Below are 19294 nucleotides of genomic sequence, written 5' to 3' on the forward strand. Positions count from 1 at the left end.
GGAGTTTTACTGCCAGAAATAGTGTGGTACAAATGGTGATATCCAAAACTATAAATAGAAAAAAAGGCAGTGGTGGAAGAGTCATGTACATGTTTAATTAAATGTGAAGCATTTGCTTTATTCACTGTTTTAATTAAACCTTACCTAAAATTAAAGGCAGAACGGCACAAATGGGACCCTTGAGAACTGTCAAGCTAGATTCTTGTCTTTGAGTTAATGAACAATCAGATCTTACTTGTTATGTCATTAAATGGGCTCTTTAGATGTCCTCTGGACTCAATACTGGTATTATTTTATTTCTGTGGTGAATGGAAATTGCTTGTCCATTTATCTTCTTTTTTTTACCTTTTTGAGTGCTCCAGATATAGCCCTGCATATCAATTCAGTTTGCCAGGTAAAGTGCACTCAAGATGGCCAACTTACTGATAAAATCCCCACCTGTAGAGGGGTAAAACAGGGTTATGCTCTGGCTCCAACATTATTTAACCTTTTCCTTAATGACTTGGCTCTTGCACGTAAGCAATTGGATTCCCACTGTCCCACCTTGAAGAACCAGAGTATCCCTGTTCTGCTTTATGCCGAGGACTCTAACTTGTTATCCCGCATGAAGGTAGGCCTTAGGTGGCTTTTGGACCAATGTGCTAAATATTGCAGCAACAATGGCCTCAATATCAACTATACAAAGTCTAAGATTCTGGTATTTTCTGGTTCTTGGCAACCTACTAGGTGGTCTCTTAATGGTGAGTCAATTGAGCAGGTTAAGCTCTTTAAATATCTGGGCCTGCACTTTCACCATAGGTCAGGTTGGTCCTGTCATAGGAATAGGGTCATTGCTACCTGAAAAATCACCTTTAAGGCCATACTGCACTTTTTCTTTAACAACAGCCATGGATTCCTTCCTGCTGCGCTTAAGGTTTTCAGCACTAAGGCGTGTGCTCAACTCCTATATGGTGTCCCTCTTAGGATCCATTCCTGGAATAGGGATATTGAACAGATCCAATCTACCTTCCTTTATAAAATCTTTGGCCTGCCCCATTCAGTACCCTGTGCTGCTCTCTGTTTGGAGGCAGGCCAACACCTCCTTGAGACCAGGGCCTGGGATATAACTTTCAAATACTCGGTAAAACTTTGCTTTAGACATGATAAGAGCTTTACCTGTCTTGGCTTCAATAAGAGCCCTCTGTATTCTTCTCTCTGTATTCTTCAGATTGGTGGGCTCTTATTGAAGCCAAGCTGGCTGCCCTGAGTCTAACTGTGAACATCCTAGCCATGTTACCACTAAATGAAGGGCTGAAGACAATCATAGGCAAACTTTATGAATTTGAGTATCATGGCTTGATGGCTCAGGCTAGCAAGTACTGCTTGCCAATTTTCCTAAGTATTTCATATGACTCCTGGGGCAATGGTGCAATGTCTTACCTTCTGCTGTGAGACAAGGAAGAGGTACAAATATCCCGCACCATGAAAGACTTTGTATATGCAGGTTAAATAGTGAGGAATCTATGTATCATGTTTTGTTCCACTGCCCTCTATATGAGACAGCTAGATTAAAATTTCTGCTACCTCTCTTGGCCGGTTCTGAAGGCTGGACCGATCAACAAAAGACAATGTTTCTTTTGAACAAAATTTTGGGTGCTGCTTTAGAGCAAATAGCTAGGTTTCTTAATATTGTTATAAGAAAGCGCTCTTAACCAAATTTCTGCCTGGTCATTGTAAGTTCATGTTTGGTTACTATACCATGTGTGTTTTCTTTTATTTGAATATATGCCATTAAAGGTTCTTGTCTTGACTTGAGTGCCCCAGATGAAAAGAAGAAATTGGTGGATACAAAAAGAACAACTGTCTTTGGAGGAGGGAGTCAAATGATTACCCAATCTTAGGTTTCCACATGAATTGTTTACAATGTATCTTGCTACCAAATGCTATATTTGTTCCCATGTAATTCCAAATATTTCCCCCCTGTTTGGCTTCAGAAACATTTTTCCTTTCATTGTGTCTTTGCTGTCTTCCCAAGCACTTTAATATTTCAGGGTTTTTTCAACCGTACCCCCAAAAATTCTGAGCTGTAGAGCTGAATGCACATCCACAGTTCTGCTCCGTGTCTCTATAGTTTGAGGTGCTAGTGCACTTTAAAGGTAGAGGGGCAGAACTAAATGCTGAACCCAGCTGGGCCAAGCCCAGCGTTCAGCTTTCAAATACATTCCACTTCCAAGCCCACATGTACTTTAGAGGCAGTTGTGCTGAGCTGAATGCCTCTGTTGCCTCCAAGGCCATGTGGGCTTGAGAGGCAGTCTTCAGCAGATGGTGGTGAGCCAAAGCAACCCAAAGTATGCTGGAAAAATTCAGAATTTTTTGATATCCACTTTTTGACTCCTTTAAATTGAATTGCCACCATTTTTCCAACCAAAAGAAAACTAGTATGGTCAATTGGATCAGCTTTGTCAGTTTCACATAGAACTTGCGATCTTAATTCACACATGGATACAAAGTAAGATGGTTGATTGGATGAGCTTTGTCGATTTCAAATCAAACTACCAATGTAACATTAGGTCAGAGATTATGAAGCTGCGTGTAGGTGAAAAGAGTACTAAGAGCAATTGCATCCCTACTCTGTAATCAGGCACAGTTGCAATGACAACTGCATGTTACTGCAGATCAAATTTGGCTGAGAAATGTGGGTTTTGTGTGTGTACAGGATGGGCTACAAGTTTCTGTTTCTTCGGGTAATGGCACCTGTTCCCAGAGTTGTTTTGGCTTGGTAATTCTCAATAGTACAAATGGAGACTGAGACATTTCTGAATTGCCTTTTCAAAATGTAACTGCACAGACTTGCTAGAGTACCTGCGCAAAAAAAAAGAGGGTGGGGGTGTTTTTCCGCATCATGGATGATATCTCACCACCATCAGGAATAATATATTTTCAGCAGTAGTATGTGGAATAAATGCAACTGAAGAGATAAGGTGGAAAAACCTAAAGCAATGGGGGAAAGGAGTTGTGTGAAATGATTTCATGGAGAACATTTCCAAGATGCAGGATCTGACCACTGGGAAAATGTGCGGTAAGTTGTGCTTGCAGAAAAGGCCTTAGTCTTTTTATCAGAAAGGAAGCCACATTATCTAAGGAATGTCCTTTCCCTTCAGGCTCACCTGTTGCCCACGTTTTTTTTTAAAAAAGGCTCCAGGCTAAAAATACTTTTGTTCACCCAGTTTTCAGTTAAGGTTTCACATTTTAATACTGTTATTTTAAGGGGTAGGTGGTTTTTTATGGTCTATGTTTTTGGAGTTTGTTTTTGTGGGGCTGGGTTTTTAATGTTGGATTTTAATGTTTGTCTTTATTGTTTTTTTATTTTGTAAGCTATGTTGGGCAGGTTCCTGAAGAAAAGGCATTTTTTCACTAAATAAATAATAAATGAATTCTTACCCTCACAAAGCTATTTCACTTTGAAGAAGCAGCCACATTTCATGTTTGATAAAAACTATTTTTATGCTTTTGCTAATAATGTAGGACAGCCTTAAATAACCTAATAAAGGGTTGGATCCTACTGCAAATTTCCATTTTTTGCAAGTGGAATTGGAAGAAAAATACTATTGTGCCATCTCAAACCTTACTGTCTCCCTGCTTGTGTTTCCACATGCATAAGATGCTGTGCAACCAATTTCTGTGCAGTATAATATGTAGGGAGGAAAGTGATGGATGTTGTAACAGATCTTGTAGAAATAGAATTGTGCTAAGTCTAGTTATGTTTCCTCTTGTGCATTACTGAATCCAAGCCAGTACATGTTAGATTGGTGCTTATTTGAAATCTGTATGTATTAAGGCTATCAATTTCCTTTCAATTCCTTATATCTCTTGCTAATTCTATAGCACATGCTTATATCGAACACTTTCGATCCTAGGTTAGACTTTCAGCTAAATTAGTATCCCATATTATTATCTCTGACTGGTGTATTTGTACTTACCTTTGTGCACAATGTGAAGAATTTACGAGATCTTGTTAGAAACAAGTACACTAAATTATAGTCAAAAGAAGTTACAAATGTTTCCAAGGTTGTCTCTTGCCATGTGTTTTTGTGTGCCAGCTACAGTCTAGTCAGCCATTTGTTGGTATCCCACCATTTAGAGTAGCCTATCTGGCACTTGACCTTTTCTACCATGATTCCTGCTCTGTGGAATGACCTCTCTGACGAGGTAAAGGAACCCCCCCTTTATAGAGAGCTTCAGGAGACATTGCAAGGCTTGCCAGCATTTTTTGCAAGCATTTTTTAGAGCGTTTGAATGGCGGGTGGTGGTGGTGGTGGTGGTTAAAGAGGAAGGGGAAGATTTTGTGTTTGTTACTTTATTCAAATTGAATTAATAATAATAATAATAATAATAATAATAATAATAATAATAATAATAATAATAATTCTGATTTAATTGGAAATATTTTAACTTGTAAGTTGCTATGGCAGACTGCACAGTAACAGAGAGCCTAAAAATGAGATTTGTCTTAAGACAGGATGTTTACATATCAGAGTGGCAAACAAACTCCTTAGGAACAAAGAAGAACCCTGATTGGGTATGCTAACCCATACTCCAATTGACATAACAACAAGATAACTCAGGGAGGGAGGAGGGTATGTCTCTGACAGAAAGAGTTTGAGTATGCTTTTGGGTTTTGATTCCTGAAATACAACATCTACTGCCTTAATTCAGTGTTAAAACATATCTACTCTGAGAGTGCATTTCAGCACAAGCTGAGGAAGCAAATAATACCCAGACAAGGAGAACTGGTTGCTTTATTTAGGGGTCAAAGCTGAGGTGGTAGTACAGTGACTTACCACAAGTGGCCATAAATATAAACAGGGGTAGGAATAGATCTTCCAGGATAGAAGAAGTCAGTGCAGGATTATATACAATAAATGGATCATGTCTGGTGTATTAGGATTTTGCTTTAAGTCTTACCTGAGGAATGAGATTTATGTTTGAGATGGATAGCTAACAAAGTCAAAACTGTGTATACTTGAAAGGATACCAGCCTGTTAGGACCCAAGGTCTGTGTTAATTCATTAGCTAGTAACATCAGTAACATTGAACTGTACCATCTGAAGTAAAAAACCCCTCTAAAACCTCTAAGCAATTGAAACTTATAGAGCCTAATTAAGATCTGTGCCAGTGATTGAAAATTGAAATCTAAACTGAAGTTGTATATCTCCTGCCTACTTTCAACCTACTTATCTCATCTGTTTATACATTTTTATACAATTTATACAATTATACATTTTATACAATTGATACAATTTTTACACATTTTTAGACAATCTCATCTGTTTATACATTTTTACTTCTGTTCATTAAAACTGCCTCATTATTCTTTGGTGCCTTGAAAGGGGGGAATTTGCCCTTGGTTAAATAACAGGCTTCTTTCACATACTGGGGAGTGATAGGGCTGAGCAATAGAGTTATAAATCACCTCACACTACCATCTGAAACATCACAGCCAGAGTGTGTTTAGTGTGCCTCAGAAAGTTAGGAGGGTGAAGGATCCTGTCACAGTTGCCTTGAGTCATGGGGAAGGCAGGATGTTAATGGTTTAATAAATAAACAAATGAATACTGTGCTTTTTTTGTAGCAGAATATACTTGAATTATTTTTATTTTTACTTGTGGAACATTCATTTTGATCTACAGGGTTTTGTAAACTTCTAGCAGACTGTAATCCAGATGTTACTGTGCATTCATGACTTGACAATCACACAGAAGACTGAAGCTCAGACTTCTCCAGCAAAACTTGAATTATGGATATGCAAAACCTGCATAAATTCTATATACATGTAATTTCAAGTTAATGGATCTATCAGATCTTCATAAATACTGATCTTGTCAAGATTGGGTCAATTTTTTGTGGATTTATTTGTCACTTACAACAGATATCAAATGGATTTTAGTCCATTAACCTACCTAAGTAAGTATGGTGTCAGAGTGTGACAACTTACCTTTCAGATGCACAGAAAATGATAAAATATGATACCTAAAAGCCACTGACTTTTATATCTTTAATTTCACATTGAATCAAATAAACCATATCAGTACTGGAGTGCTGTGGGGTTTCCGGGCTATATAGCCATACTTCAGTCGCATTTTTTTTTTGACGTTTCGCCTGCATCTGTGGCTGGCATTTTCAGAGGATCTGATGGTAGTAAAGCAACCGGAGTATATATACATGTGGAATGTGCAGTGTGGGTGAAAGAACCATTTGCATTGGTTAACAAGTGTAAAGGGTGCAATTGGCAAGTGTGATTTGCATATGTTGAGTGGAATCCACCCATTTTAGCATATGTAAGTAACAATGAAGTTGCATAATCAATTAGTGAAGACATCTGCGTAGTAGTTGCCTGGCATTTTAATCCCTTTTATTGCTTCCTGCCTGGAGACAACCTGAGTGGGTATTCATTAACCATTGTCTTGATTCTAGTGTTTTTAAGTACTGGTAAGCCAAACTTTGTTCATTTTCATGGTTTCTTTCTTTCTGTTGAAATTGTCCATGAGCTTGTGGATTTCAATGGCTTCTCTGTGTAGTCTGATGTAGTGGTTGTCAGGGTGGTCCAGAATTTCTGTGTTTTCAAATAACATTCCGTGTCCTGCTTGGTTTATCATGTGTTCTGCTACTGCTGATTTTTCCGGCTGAATTAGTCTGCAGCGCCTTTCATGTTCGTTGACTCGTGTCTGGGTGTTGTGTTTCGTGGTTCCTATGTAGACTTGTCCACAGCTACATGGTATGTGGTAAACTCCTAAAGAGGTTAGAGGATCCCTATTATCCTTTGCTGAACATAGCATTTGTTGAATTTTCTTAGAGGGCCTGTAGATTGTTTGGAGATTATGTTTCTTCATCAGTTTCCCTATACGATCAGTGATTCCCTTGATGCACAGTAAGAACATCTTCCCTCTGGGTGATTGTTTATCATCTTTCTTCAGGTTTGTTCTTGGTCTTGCAGCTCTTCTGATGTCTGTAATGGAGTAACCATTAACCTGTAGAGCCCAGTTTAGGTGATTCAGTTCATCTTGAAGGAATTACACCACTACAGACATCACTACAGAATGGGAAAAAAAACCCCACACAACACATCTGATATAGAACAAAACTGCCCTTAGAAAACCTACCTGCCTTCAAGGGGGAAATAACCCAGTAAAATGCAAGGAGACATATGAGTCTGTTCCTGAGGAAAAATAGTGGACGAATCATAGAGTTGAAAGAGACCCCAAGGGCCATCAAAGCCAACCCCCTGCAATGCAGTATCACACAGTCAAAGCACTCCCGACATGTTCATCCAGTCTCTGTTTGAAAACCTCCAAAGAAGGAGACTGCACCATTCTCTGAGGCAGTGAATTCCACTGTCGAACAGCCCTGACTATCAAGAAATTTTTCCTAATGTTTAGGTGGAATCTCTTTTACTTAACCTTGAATCCATTACTCCATGTCCTAGTCTCAGGCAGCAGAAAACAAGCTCCCTCTTCAACATGACATCCTTCAAATATTTAAACATGACTATCATGTCACCCGTTAACCTATGCTTTTCCAGACTAAACATCCACAACTCCCTAAGCCTCTCTTTAAAGGGCATGGACTCCAAACCTTTTACCATTTTTGTTGCCCTCTTCTGGACCCGTTCCAGGTTGTCCATATTCTTCTTGAATTGCGGTGCCCAGAACTGTACACAATATTCCAGGTGAGGAATATTTGTGACTCATTAGTTATGTATTTGAACAATTGCCTGTTGAGTGGAGCAGTTATATAGTAAGGACGTGGTGTTACCCAAGGTAACACAGTCTCTCAATATAGGTGGGAATATTAGAGCAAACTGCTTATTAATGCAGCTAGAGGCTGGGTAAGGAATCTTTTAGCACCAATGTATACGAAGATCAACTCTTGGAACAAAATCCACAGAGAAGAATATAATGCACATTTGATAATATTTATTAATATTTATTATGGGGATAAAGGGTTCACAATCATTTATACAATGCAGCCAACATACACACACAGAGTTCCTAAGATATAAATAGGTTGAAAAATAGATTTGGAATAGAAAGTGGGATGGGATATATGGGTAATACATGACATGAAGAAGATCCAGGGTTCAGAACCAAACAGCCAGGGTTCAGAGCCAAACAAACCAGTCTTTTGTTCTAGGCGGGGAAACAAATTGGGCACAGTAACAAAGATGAAAAGGTGTCAATGGCACTGGGCAATTGGCCCTTTGGAGGGTATGATAATTATAGAGTGAAGAACTACCTCTGGGTGTATTAGGACAACCTATGGAGGATGTTAGGACAATTTCTGGGAGGCGTCTGGATAGACTGTTTGAGAAACAATAGAGTGCATTGTAAGGTGGTCAGAAGAAGTTAGTTACAGAAGAGAGTATCTGGGTTAAGATAATCAGGGGAGGCAATGACATCAGGAGTCTTCTTGTGGCTGAAAATGAGTATCCATTTAGCAGGGCTACTGTATCGTATTGAGGATACATTCTTCCTTGGCTGTGGAGATGATAATGTGCTGATATGGCAAACATGCTGAGAGCATGAGAACAGAAAAACAATTCCTGAAAGCCTCTTGGAGGTAGACCTGACTATTGCAACAGAATGGACTCCCCATCTCTGCAAGGGCAGCATCACTCTTTAGGCTGGCACGTGGGCAGGGTTACTTGTGAATAAGCATTCCTCCCCCCCCCCCCCGCTATGCAGGGCGGTATGGTACTGTGGGGGGAGTAGCCATGGGTCCCCCATAATAGTTTAAGGGAAAAGATAGTCTTTATTTCTATCATTGTACTCAAATACAAGTCTAGTGTGTAAGCCCAGGAAAAGAGGTTAAGAATTTCATTACAGAGAACCTTAATATGTTGTTTCTTTAAGTTTTGGTTGTGGATGCAAGGTTAAATCTATCTGAAATATAAGTTAATATGTAAAACAAGCAGCTGTACTTTGTAGCTGCATTTTAAAGTACAGAATGAAATTTATTAGCAAATGTAAATGAGCTACCCTTCTCTTTCTTTTATTGTCATAACTCTTTATCTCAGCTTGCATTTGGTTTTCATGCAGGTGGTTGACCAGATTGATACACTCACTTCTGACCTACAGCTTGAGGATGAGATGACTGACAGTTCCAAAACTGACACATTGAACAGCAGCTCAAGTAGCACAACAGCATCAAGTTTGGAAAAGGTCAAGGTGCGAACCAACGTACCACTCATCAAGCCCCCAGCCCATCCATCTGCCATTCTCACAGTATTAAGGAAGCCCAATCCACCACCACCTCCTCCAAGGTTGACTCCTGTGAAGTGTGAAGACCCTCAAAGACCAGTTATCCCTGCCAATCCTGTAAAAACTAATGGGACTCTATTGCGAAATGGAGGTTTACCAGGAGGACCAAATAAAATTCCTAATGGAGATATATGTTGTATACCTAATAGTAACTTGGACAAAATTCCAATGCAACCTCTGATGCACAAACCTGAAAAAGACAGGTGTCCTCAGCCTGGAACAAGGGAACGGGTACGATTTAATGAAAAAGTGCAGTACCATGGCTATTGTGCTGACTGTGATGTTAGGTATAATATTAAAAACAGGGAGGTTCACTTGCACAGCGAACCTGTTCATACACTAGGAAAGCTTCCTCACCTATGTCCTCATTTACCACCACCACCTCCCCCACTTCCTCCTTTTCCACTAGAAAATGGAGGAATGGGAATAAGCCCCAGTAGTAGTTTTCCCCCTCTCAGACCTGCAACTGTGCCTCCACAAACTGCACCAAAACCCCAGAAGACCATCTTGAGGAAATCGACCACTACAACAGTGTGATGTATCCCATTTGGAAAACTGTTTTTTTATGTATAAACATAAAAAAGTAATGAGCACTTTCTACTCGAGCAATAAAAAGCCCAATATATTACATCCTTTCTTCTGCAAAGTGGCATGAATACGACATGGTAAGTAAAAAGAGAGCCGTTTGTTGATGTTTGATGCATAAACTGCATAATTTCATTGTTGAAAACTCATGTAATGGCTGTGTTACAAATAATCATATAAATTACTACAGTGAAACGACTTAAGTTATAGATACACATTCACCTGTATATGTGTAATAGTAATTAATGGTGAAGTTAAATCTTGATAGGTGAATATAACAACTTTTACTACAGGATTATTTTATAGTAGATTAAACTTTCAAAATTTATTTTCTAGGAGTTGAGATTTATGTTGAATAATAATTTGAAATTGCAAAGGTCTTATATGAAAAAGGAAGGCACACACTTTAAGAGTAAAAATAAGAGAAGATAATGAACAGTGGAAGACTAGAATACTGTACATGAATACTGTCCATGTTTTCCCTCAAAAATTTGGGATGACTGTTCAGAGGACGCAGGCACAAATATGCAGCATGGCCCAAGAGGCTCAGCTGTTCCTAATCTTCTTTACTGCTTACTTACAACCAGTTCAAGGCAATCTTGTCCTCATAGAACCTGGTAGGCAAGTCCTGCCCTTAAAAAATTCACATGCGTACCTTTAACAGGTACCTTTAACAGGTACAGGAGAATGTGAATGTCTTTATTGACAGAGGTGATCTTTAGCCAAGGGAACACTAGAGGGAGAAAATCCTCAGGAGGAGGTAAAAAGATTGTCAGACCTAGTCAGTGGATTTCTGGATTATACTGAACAGTCAAGAACTCAGTTTGGCAATTGATTCATTGAATGAGCACAGTTGCCTGGATTCATTGGGTGAGCATAGTCTGCCCTTGGCTAACTGGAGGATTAGTAAGTGGTCGAGGTATCCCTGCCCATTACCCAATCCTTCAACTGGGTATATATTCAAGCCATCCACACAAGGTTTATAGTCAGCAGTGATCCCTGAGCTGCAAACCTTATCAGTGGAAAGGTCAAAAGCTTTAACCCAATCTCAACCTTCTTGCTCCCTCCCCACCAAGTGCCTGGTATGCTGTGAGAAGTGCTTGGCCATGATGTGTCTGAGAAGCTGTTAAGGAGACACAAAGTGTCACCGAGTAAAGAATCTGCCATCTCTTCAAGCTCCTTCCCTTCTCAGAAAAGTCACATACTTCCCAGCACACACCATAAAGAGAAGTATGTGACTTTCCTATCAGTAACTGTCTAAACACTGCAAAAAGCAAAGCATGCCCAAGTGAGATGGCAGGTATCTCTGTCTTTCTCCGTGGCATCCATCTGGGTACACTACAATGAGAGAAGGAATAGATGGTGTATGAACCAACCTCCTCCACACTTTGGTTTTTTTGTGACCAACATATTTCAAATAGCTTGCAATATGTTAAAAGATTATAACATCCCACGTAGCTTTCACCTGTTGAACCCTTAAATCTACCAGTACTTTGAGAAAATAATAAGCCTAAAATAAAATTACAATATTTACTCCAATTCAAAACTACTGTTCTTCACAGGTATGTTTCAGTTGTGTCCAATATTTGTGTGTGTGTGTGTGTGTGTGTGTGTGTGTGTGTGTGTGTGTGTGTGTGTGTGTGTGTGTGTGTGTGTGTGTGTGTGTATCTATAACATTTTAAGGGCATCATCTTACATTCAGGGTTGTCTTTATTTTGAATAAATACTATATTATTTATGAAGTTCTACTTTGTTTATTTAGCTTCACTGATAAAAGTGATGTTATTACTGAAATAGATGAGAGATTGTTAGATGTTTGGGATTGTTGACAATGCAATATAAGCACTGTCTTCATATGGGATCTCATCCCACAGTATTTTTTTACTTGGACTATTTTGTGTGGTGCCTATTACCTTCACTAAAAACTACGTTTCCGCTGACAGAATGTTGTAGGAGTTACTATGCCGTGTACTGTTGCCCCCTCTGAACAGTTGCACAAAATTATTCATTTGGAAATGATAACATCATAGGTTATGTCTTGTTTTATTTTCTTACAAAATAATACCATTGAATGCAGCAAGTATTTTTCAGAGGTTATGGTTAGGTGCTTAAATTTAAAGAGTTTTGAAAATATTAAAAAACAAAATATTACCAATTCATTTCTCCCTCCCCTTCCTCCCTCGTTTTGGATGTCATGTGTTTAAAAGCATATAGTTGATTTTTGCTTTAGCTGTGCTGTTTCTAAACATGTAAAAGTTATAAACAAAAAGCATGTAATAAAAACACTTCCCCTAATGACTGATCACTGGTCTTCATAATCAGCCATTTAGGGAAGTGTATTTTACTGTATGTTTTTTGTTTACAGTGTGCTTGCGATTTTGGAAGTTGTACTTATTTTTGCTCATAAATAACAGTATCATAGGCTTAACTTTAAAATGAATTGTTTAGGTGAAGAATATCTCTCGTTTTAGCAGGTTAAAGGTGCTATGTTAATTAGGAAATATGATTAAGTGTTCATATTTGAGGTTTTTCATATTAGATCAGTGGTTCTCAACCTGTGGGTCAGGACCCCTTTGGGGGCTGAATGACACTTTCACAGGGGTCACCTAAGACTCTCTGCATCAGTGTTCTCCATCTGTAAAATGGATAAATGTTAGGGTTGGGGGTCACCACAACATGAGGAACTGTATTAAAGGGAGCATTAGGAGCATCGTGGCATTAGGAAGGTTGAGAACCACTGTATTAGATTATAGCAATGTTTTGATGTTTAAGGAAAAACCTGGCAAAGTTACCATTAAGGTCAAACCAGCTAGTTGTATTTTTTCCACTCTGTATTTTTTTCACTGCAGCTTCATGATTTTGATTAAGAAATTAACAGAACTTTGATGCAAACAGCAGGTCCTTGTGACCATGTTTTGCATTAAAGGAAATATTGGAAGATACAGTCACATGTTTCCTGTATGATGTGTAGTTTGACCCTGAGCATGGTATGTATTTGCCTAATTTTTAAAATGGTCCTTTAAAATAGTTCTACTTTTCCTGTCTGGTGGAAAACATTGCACAGTTGTCATACATATAAAATTAATCTCTTTACTGACCTTACTGTGAAATCTATGTAATGCCTTTCATTAGGATCTTCCAAACTGATACAAAGCACTATGCAAGCTTTCAAGCCTACCACAGTTGGAGGGGTGGAAAGCCAGGGCATGGTGTAAAGATCTGATTTTGCTGATCTCCTTAATGGCAAGCTATAAACTTTATTGTTGAGCGACAGGGTTATAGCATAGCCTATGTTCAGTTAATCACAATTTGTTGTTTTTCATTGAAATATAGAAGCCATTCTGAGTCCATCCCAAATCATTCCAAATCTCATTCTCATCTTATGCCATTGCTTCACTTTTAAATGTTTCATCCTATTTTGCCATTGGCTCCCATCACAGAAAACAAAAAGCTGCATCTCTGATAAAGATCTCCTCAAAATCAATCCATATATTGGAGAAAGAGGCATTTGCATAACACACTAATCTTGTAAAGAAGGAACATGATATGACAGATGTGTTAGAATGGATATAGTTAGTTTTGCAGTTCTTATTTTTGAAAATTAATGGTAGTAATCCCTATATTAATACTGAAGGTTTGACATTCATATCTTTTTTAAAGTTTTAAAGTTTGGCATAGCCAAAATGAAGTACATGATCCAGTCAGACTTATGGCCATTTAAATTCTATTAATCTTTATGGGAAAAATATAAGAGCTTACTTGGGTCATTCATTTAAATCAGTATTATTTATCAGATTTAAATTTCACCGGATTATAAGGATTCATGATGAATCTCTCAAATATATTCCATTCAAAAATTTACATAGCATCATCAGTGAATTAAAGAATGTTTTGTTTTAAATATAGCCAATTTATATGGATGAAATCATCAGTGTGACATCTTAAAGATATACAGCAGGATAGCAATAAGAGGTTAAGTACATCATTTAGAACATATTAAAACTGAATACATGATGTTTTGATATACGAAGCTGTGTATGGACTGTGACCTACACTCATTATCACTGGAGTCTTCAATTTTCAGAAGCAATTAGAATAAAATACAGAATTGCATAATTTAAAATGGAGAACACAGGGTTGTAGTTATATAAGTGCACTATGTTGTAGTTCATAAAAATTGCAGTAATGTTTTTATCATAGTGGCGTGTCAGAGAGTGATAAGAAGCTCCCTTCAGGCTGATTCAGAATTGTTTCAATATTTACAAGATTTCTTAGCAGGTTTTTGGAATAAAGTTTGTCTTTTTCTGAGAGCCCTCTTTCAGTTTATAAATGTGCTCAGATTATGCATATTCCCTATAGGAATTGGATTGAAACAGACTCCCAGGATATAGAAGCCCTGATGTCCATATAATCCTCTGCAATGATTCTGTGTCTATTCAGAAGCAGCCGTGGAATGTTCTAGAGCTCCAACCAAGAAAGTGGCACCCAGAACTACCAAAGGCAAAGGCTGTGTCTATACCTTGAAAGAGAAACAAATATAGTTTCTTAGGTTCTGATTACACATACTAATATAACAATTCTGTGATTTATATGATGCACTGAGACTTTTTAATTATATTTTTAACAAGTCATATTTAAATTTCAGTCTTAGGAGTTACACTGACTGACAGACTGAGAATGCTTGATTTTCCTCAAAATCATTTGCATGACAGTCTCAGCAACATGTATACGTTTTCTGTGCCTGTAAACCTAACTATTTCTATGTTCTTTTATTACACTTGAAAATCCATGAAAAATCAACTGTTACTGATATATCTATAATTCCATACTACATGAACATAGTGAAATGTGAATGAAATCACTGCTGTCTACAACATGAGCTATCACAAACTGTACTAATAGATTTTTTAATCCACCCTAGCAAGTTGGGCATCTTAAGAAAGCTACAGAGTTTATTATAACAGTGACTTTAATGTATGAAAGTAAATGTCCACGAATGAATTTGTTATCACATTGATATTTTCCATATATGAATGAGGGATGATTTCCTATATTCATTGACTGAATGTAGGAAAAAAGATGGCCTTTTAATGAGTTATAGCTCCCTCTTCCCTGGAGAACCTCAGAGTAGACCTTACAATGAAACAGTTTCAATAATAAAATCAATACATACATTTTCAGGTAAACCTATCTGGATGAGGATAGCCAGACCTTTGGGCCAGGGACCATCGGCAAGTGGTTGCATACTTAGTGTAAGAGTCTTTGGGAAACACTTTGGGAGAGGCAGTCTTGCTCATACAATGGTCCATATTATTTAGGACTTTAAAGATTAATATTAAAACCTTAAATCTGATTGGGAACACCAGTTGAAGCCAATGCAGCTGGTGGAACGCTGGTTGGATATGGGCTTTTTGCATCAGCTGAAGTTTCCACAACTGTCTTAAGGGCAGCCCTGCATCGAACAAGTTACAGTAGTCTAGTCTGGAGGTGACTGTTGCATGGATCATTGTGGATAGGTCAAATAGGTACAGGAAGGGTGCCAGCTGCTTTGCTTGGAAGAGGTGATAACATGCCAACAAGCTACATTTGTGACATGTGCCTCCATGGATAAGGAGGCATCCAGGTTCATTCCTAGGCTCTTAACAGTCAACATAGATGTTAATTTCTCATCATCAAGAGCTGGGAGCTGTCTATCCCCTTCCACTTCTCCCTGGCCCAGGTAGAGGAGCTCTGTCTTTGATAGATTAAGTTTCAGTTGGCTCTGCTTTAGCTATTTCACCAGGGCCTCCTGACAACTGGCCAGTATACCCGAGGCAGTATCTGGCTGGCCACCCATCAATAGATGTACCTGGGTATCATCAGCATAATGATAGCACCGCAGCCCAAAACTCTGGACCAACTTGTTGAGAAGATGCATAAGGATATTAAATAACATCAAGGAGAGGATTACCTCTTTCAGGACCCCATACATCTTCATTAAGAAAATGAGCAATCAGAATAATTCCATGATTAAAAATCCAAATGGATCCTTCGGGTAAAAACAGGGAAATGATATGACTGTCAGAATTGGTTTTAATGTAGGTTATGCTGTTTAATTCTAGAGAGAGCTGAGGAAAGTGAAAAGCAAAAAGAAATTGGGAAAATAACTGTATTTTAAGACATAAAAAGAAAATTTTGCATAGGACAGTTATGTTAATAACCAGTCATTTAGTTGTCTAAATCTTTTAATGACAGTTTATGTCAGAAGTGTTTGAAGATATTAAAATGACGCTGGAGCACACCAAGCTCTGCTGCACTACAGGCCAGTACTGCATGGCTATTCAACATAGTAGCATCAACAGTCAGCATTAGATCAACTATTGCTTCCTCCAGTGAATAGAAAGGAGTCTTTTAGTGAGCTGACACTGATTATCATTACTGCTGAAGAATCTACTAAAGCTTGGCTTCACTTGCCTCTGACCAGCAGTGGTCCCTAGAGTAGCTGTCCGCTGATAAATGTTAAAGAGTCAGTCTGCCCATGGTCTATGTTTTTGCATATGGTTCGTACAGAAAACCAGTAACAGAACCTGCCTATTGAGAAACTATGTAATTATGAATACGGCATCCACCCTGATAACTGGAATTTAGAACAACCTCCACAGGGTTGTTCTGTCCTGTCCTCTTTACTTTCAGTCTTCAGGAGGCAGTTGAAGACAGTTTCATTTACTATTGGAGATTTGACTGGCTGTACAGATTTTTAAAAATGTTGCCTTGGCAGCATAGAATCATAGAGTTGGAAGAGACCACAAGGGCCATCAAGTCCAACCCCCTGCAATGCAGGAACACATAATCAAAACACTCATGACAGATGGCCATGATTTTTAACTTACAAAGAAGGAGACTCCACCACATTCAAAGGTAGTGCATTCCACTGTCGAACGGCCCTTACTGTAAGGAAGTTTTTCCTGATGTTTAGGTGGAATCTCTTTTTCTTCACCTTGAACCCATTACTCCTGGTCCTAGCCGCCGGAGCTGCAGAAAACAAGCTGGCTCTCTCACCAACATGGCTATCATGTCACTTCTTAACCTTCTCTTCATCAAACTAAACATACCCAGCTCCTTAAGCCTCTCCTCATAGAGCATGGATTCCAGACCTTTTACCATTTTGGTTGCCCTCCTCTGACCTGTTCCAGCTTGCCAATATCCTTTTTGAATTGTGGTGCCCAGAACTATACACAATATTCCAGGTGAGGTCTAACCAATGCAGAATAGAGAGGTACAAATACATCCCTCGATCTAGACACTACGCTCCTATTGATACAGCCCAGAATTGCATTGGCTTTCTTTACCACCGCATCATGCTGCTGACTCGTTCAGGTGGCACCCATCCTGTATCTGTGCATTTTATTTTTTCTGCCTAAGGCTGATTCTGAACGGCCCAAAACCAGCTCTCATTCCCCCCCCCCAACGGCGCGAAAACGCTGCTTTCAAAACACGCTCCATAAGCATGTTTTTAAAAAAGTAGTGTCTTCCCGCCAGTCCGGTTCTCTCCAGATGAGCAATTGATGGGCACCCTTTGAGTAGGTCAGTCAACCAATTACAAATCCACCTAATAGTAGCATTGTCAAGTTCACATTTCAGTAGCTTACTTGAAAGAATATTAATATGCAAAGGGTGGAATCTGCACTGTTTAAAGAAGTTAAGCTGTGGCATTCATTTTGTGGCTGGCTCCGCCTTCTGTGGCTGCCACTTTGTTGCTGTGTCTACGGCTGTGTCTACTATGCCGTATCAGATTTCCAAATGTGCTGCATGCTCAAAAGCATTGGGGATCCCTGCTTTACAAGATATAACTAGTACCTCTACAGTCCACAACACCAAAAAAAGTAAAGACACAGCATTTTTGCTTTCTTCCTATGTAGGAAGGCTATCTAGCAGTTAGAAGGTATCTAAAATCACTTCATTTTTGAATACTGAAGCTCATTCAGATGTAAATAATTTTCACATTACAGCCAGCAATGCTAAATTTGAGCTGAATAGTCAGTGACAGAATCTGCTGGGTTCCACAGAAAGGTACAGTTAGCAAATTATATGGAATTTGTTCACACCCTCTTGTGTCTTGCAAAAAGGAAAATATTATTCTTCACTACTTTGTTTTGTCTTGGAATCCAATTTCGTTCCATACATTTATAATTCTTGATTTGCAACTTTTGTACTACAATGCATAATGGCAAGTCCAAAGTCAAGTATCCTGACATTTATTGTTAAAAAGCAGTCATAGGAGATACCATTTTGTATTGGAATTATGGCAGCAGGAGAGAAGGGTTTTTCTTTGCTTCTCACACCAAATTCCAAACTTAAATCTTTGTTACCATCACTATTCTCTTCAGCTAAGGAAAATCATAATAGGCATCCAAACAAATACTCCTACCTCATTCACACTACTAACACCCAACTCAAACATAAATAAAATAAGCAAACTGCATGATTTGCTTGGTTTTATAGTCTCACATGTGATATTTTTTGTCTTGTTTTGTCCCCTCTGTCAGGAGACTTGGAGTTATCAGCCCCAGAAAAAGAAAAATAGGAAAGTATGATCATGGAACCTGTCCCCCTTGGCCTATTTAGGGCTACTTCATATGTTACAAAGCCTTTACATTTTTGTGTGAATGACACACGGGGCGATTTCCCACTGGCGATTAATCCTGGGATTGTCACCCCGAAATATCCAGGTTTCCTCGCGATCTCCCCACTGCCGAATCGCAGAACACAGATCAGTCCCGTTTCTGGTGCGCCCCCCCAATCATGGGATTTTCAGGACCTGCTTGTATATGCACCTTTTTGAAAAAACACTCCAATGGGAGCTAATAGAAGATGGGGGCTACACATTTGAGGGTCCATAACTTTGTCCCTCATGAACCAAACTTCACCAAATCTGGGTGGTATCATCAGGGGAGTCTCCTATTGATACCACCCAGGTTTTATGAAGTTTGGTCTAGGGCAGGGGTGGTCAACCTATGGCACCCCAGATGTGCATGGACTACAATTCCCATCAGCCCATGGTAGCAGGGGCTGATGGAAATTGTATTCCATGAACATCTGGAGTGCTATAGGTTGGCCACCTCTGGTCTAGGGGGTCCAAAGCTATGGACTCCCAAAGGGTTTCCCCCAGCCCATTGTTTCCAATGGGAACTAATAGGAGATAAGGGCTACACATTTGAGGGTCCATAACATTGGCCCCCATGAACCAAACTTCACCAAACCTGGGTGGAATCATCAGGAGGGTCTCCTAAAGATACTCTGAAATTTTGGTGCTGCTAGCTTAACAATTGCATCCCTGACAGCAGGCACCCCAAGGGGCAGACCTAGATGTCTTCATTAGAAATATGCTGCAGTGAGGATGTTTGAACCTGGATGAAAAGGTGCTGATTCTTTTG

General features: G+C 39.0%; 1 protein-coding gene across 4 annotated transcripts in view; it reads left to right on the plus strand.

Moving 5' to 3' along the window:
* Positions 1 to 19294, plus strand: part of PRR16 (proline rich 16) — a 137004-nt gene that overhangs the window by 72480 nt on the left and 45230 nt on the right. For 3 of the 4 annotated variants that reach the window (XM_048502913.1, XM_048502912.1, XM_048502915.1), the window contains exon 2: positions 9075 to 9961. In XM_048502913.1, the coding sequence (XP_048358870.1) occupies positions 9075 to 9833 (759 nt within the window). In that variant the 3' untranslated portion in view covers positions 9834 to 9961. Of the gene's footprint in view, positions 1 to 9074; positions 9962 to 14106; positions 14121 to 19294 lie in introns of those variants that run through there. The other variant, XM_048502914.1, reaches the window with a different exon arrangement.

This window comes from Sphaerodactylus townsendi, linkage group LG07 (genome assembly GCF_021028975.2).
Source record: "Sphaerodactylus townsendi isolate TG3544 linkage group LG07, MPM_Stown_v2.3, whole genome shotgun sequence".
Taxonomy (NCBI): Eukaryota; Metazoa; Chordata; class Lepidosauria; order Squamata; family Sphaerodactylidae; genus Sphaerodactylus; species Sphaerodactylus townsendi.